Source organism: Lactuca virosa, chromosome 8 (genome assembly GCF_052849685.1).
Source record: "Lactuca virosa cultivar CGN04683 chromosome 8, Lactuca_virosa_CGN04683_v6, whole genome shotgun sequence".
NCBI lineage: Eukaryota > Viridiplantae > Streptophyta > Magnoliopsida > Asterales > Asteraceae > Lactuca > Lactuca virosa.
Genome location: NC_136433.1, coordinates 373,290,447 through 373,292,289, shown reverse-complemented (window position 1 = coordinate 373,292,289; position 1,843 = coordinate 373,290,447). Strand labels below are relative to the sequence as shown.

At 38.1% G+C, this 1,843-nt stretch overlaps 1 protein-coding gene across 1 annotated transcript; it reads right to left on the bottom strand.

Annotated features, from left to right (window-relative positions):
* Positions 1–373: 373 nt before the first annotated feature.
* On the bottom strand, positions 374–866 carry LOC145131936 (uncharacterized). The gene is made up of 2 exons (XM_079066578.1): positions 650–866; positions 374–573 (listed from the first exon to the last, which is right to left on the bottom strand). Exons 1-2 carry the CDS (start codon positions 864–866, stop codon positions 374–376), a joined length of 417 nt encoding a protein of 138 aa, XP_078922704.1.
* Positions 867–1,843: the final 977 nt, after the last annotated feature.

Here is a 1,843-nt window from a genome sequence, read left to right as displayed (position 1 = left end):
CAGGAGTTTCCATCACCATTTGCACCTTTTGAACCTTCCATCATTTCATGTAAGCCTGTACCCTCCTAAGATAAGCCTTTTTAGAGTTTTCCTTTTTAACCTTAGCATCACCCTCTTCAATCTTTCTTTTCACCCCTTTATTCACCACAAGTTTCGGTTCCGATTTTTCTTCACTCTTTAGTTCCATAGGTTCAACTTTCTTTTCCAAAGTTAGTTGTTTTAATTCTGAAGCAACCTCATCTCATCACTCGACCTTGCTCACCAAAGATGTTGGAGTTTTGTAAGTAAAAACTTCAAAAACTGTTGGAATGGATGCTCTTGGCTTTGTACGTTTGACTTGTTGAATTGACTGAATTTCTTCTTCCATTAATTTTTACAACTCTTCAATCTTATTTTCTTCATCTATATTAAATACTTCACCTTGAGCATAATTATTCTGAAATCCATCTTCCACTCCAAAGGGAGCTTCTTCATCTCCAACTCTCAACGTAAGTTTAGACTCACGAATGTCTACCAAGGCTCGAGCAGTATTGAGTAAAGGACGACTAAAAATTATTGGGACATTGGTATATTCTTTCATATCCAATACGAAAAAAGTCAATTGGAAAAACAAATTTTCCATTTTTTACTAAGATGTCCTCAACTATGCCTCGAGGATGAGTAACTAAATGATTAGCCATGTGAATCGTCATCCTAGTAGCCTTCAAATCTGGAAGATTCAGCTTTTGATATAACGAGTAAGGCATTAATTTTATGCTTGCTCCAAAATCGGCTAAAGCATAAGTCTTCATATTATTCCCGAATTCACACAGAAGAGTGAGGCGTCCAGAATCTCCCATTTTCTGTGGTAATTCACCCAATATCATTTTAGAACTCTGCTTATTAAGGATCACGTTGGAATTCTTCTCTAATTGTTGGTGAGTATCGAGTATGTCTTGCAAAAACTTAGCATATTCAGGAACTTAGGACAATGATTCAATAAAAGGAGTCTTTATAGGAATATCCTTCACTTCCTCCATGAACTTTAAATGTTCTTGCTCTAATGGGTGAATCTTAGCTCAAGAAGGAAACGGAAGTGGAGGACGATAAGATTAAATATCTGCCAAATTTTTCTATTCAGACTGGCCCCATGTCGTGAACATGGGATCCCCACGACGTGAGTTTGATGGTTCAGCAACCAGTTTTTCTTCGATCTTTGACCTCTTCGGCTAAGGTCCGGGTTGATGTGGCTCTACTTTTAAGGCTTCTCGGAACTCAGAGATGGTATCTTCTTCAGTATTGATGACCATGACATGTGGTTGTGTCTTTTTATCGAGAATTTGTGGAGAGAGTCTTTCATTAACCTATGTAGTTAATTGTCCAAGTTGAACTTCGATGGTTTGGATCGATGCTTGATGATTCCTTAGCAAGGCTTGCTGGTCTCTCATGAGAATTTTCTGGTCTCTTATCGCGGCATCGGTCTCATCATGTCGTTTTTCCGAAGCCTCCATAAATCTATGAAACATGGACTCTAAATCAAATTCCTTTTCCAGCTGTGGCTGCTCTTTTTGGAAAAAGCCTCGGCCTGTTTGCCTAAAATTTTCTTCTTTTTGCTTTTTATATTCATCATATGGAAACCACACTTTCTTTGGCTTCCTTCAATCTTCATTGTATTTGTCTCCACTACAGTAGCATACTTGAGCCTTCTTATTCCCGCTCTCGTCCAAGTGGCAATCTTTAGTCAAATATGGACCATTGCATCTTTCACAACCTATACGAGTAGCATGTATGGATTGGTCCATCTTGGTAATTATTTAGTGCATAGTATCTAGCATAGCAAAAACAACTGCCATATGTTCAGAAG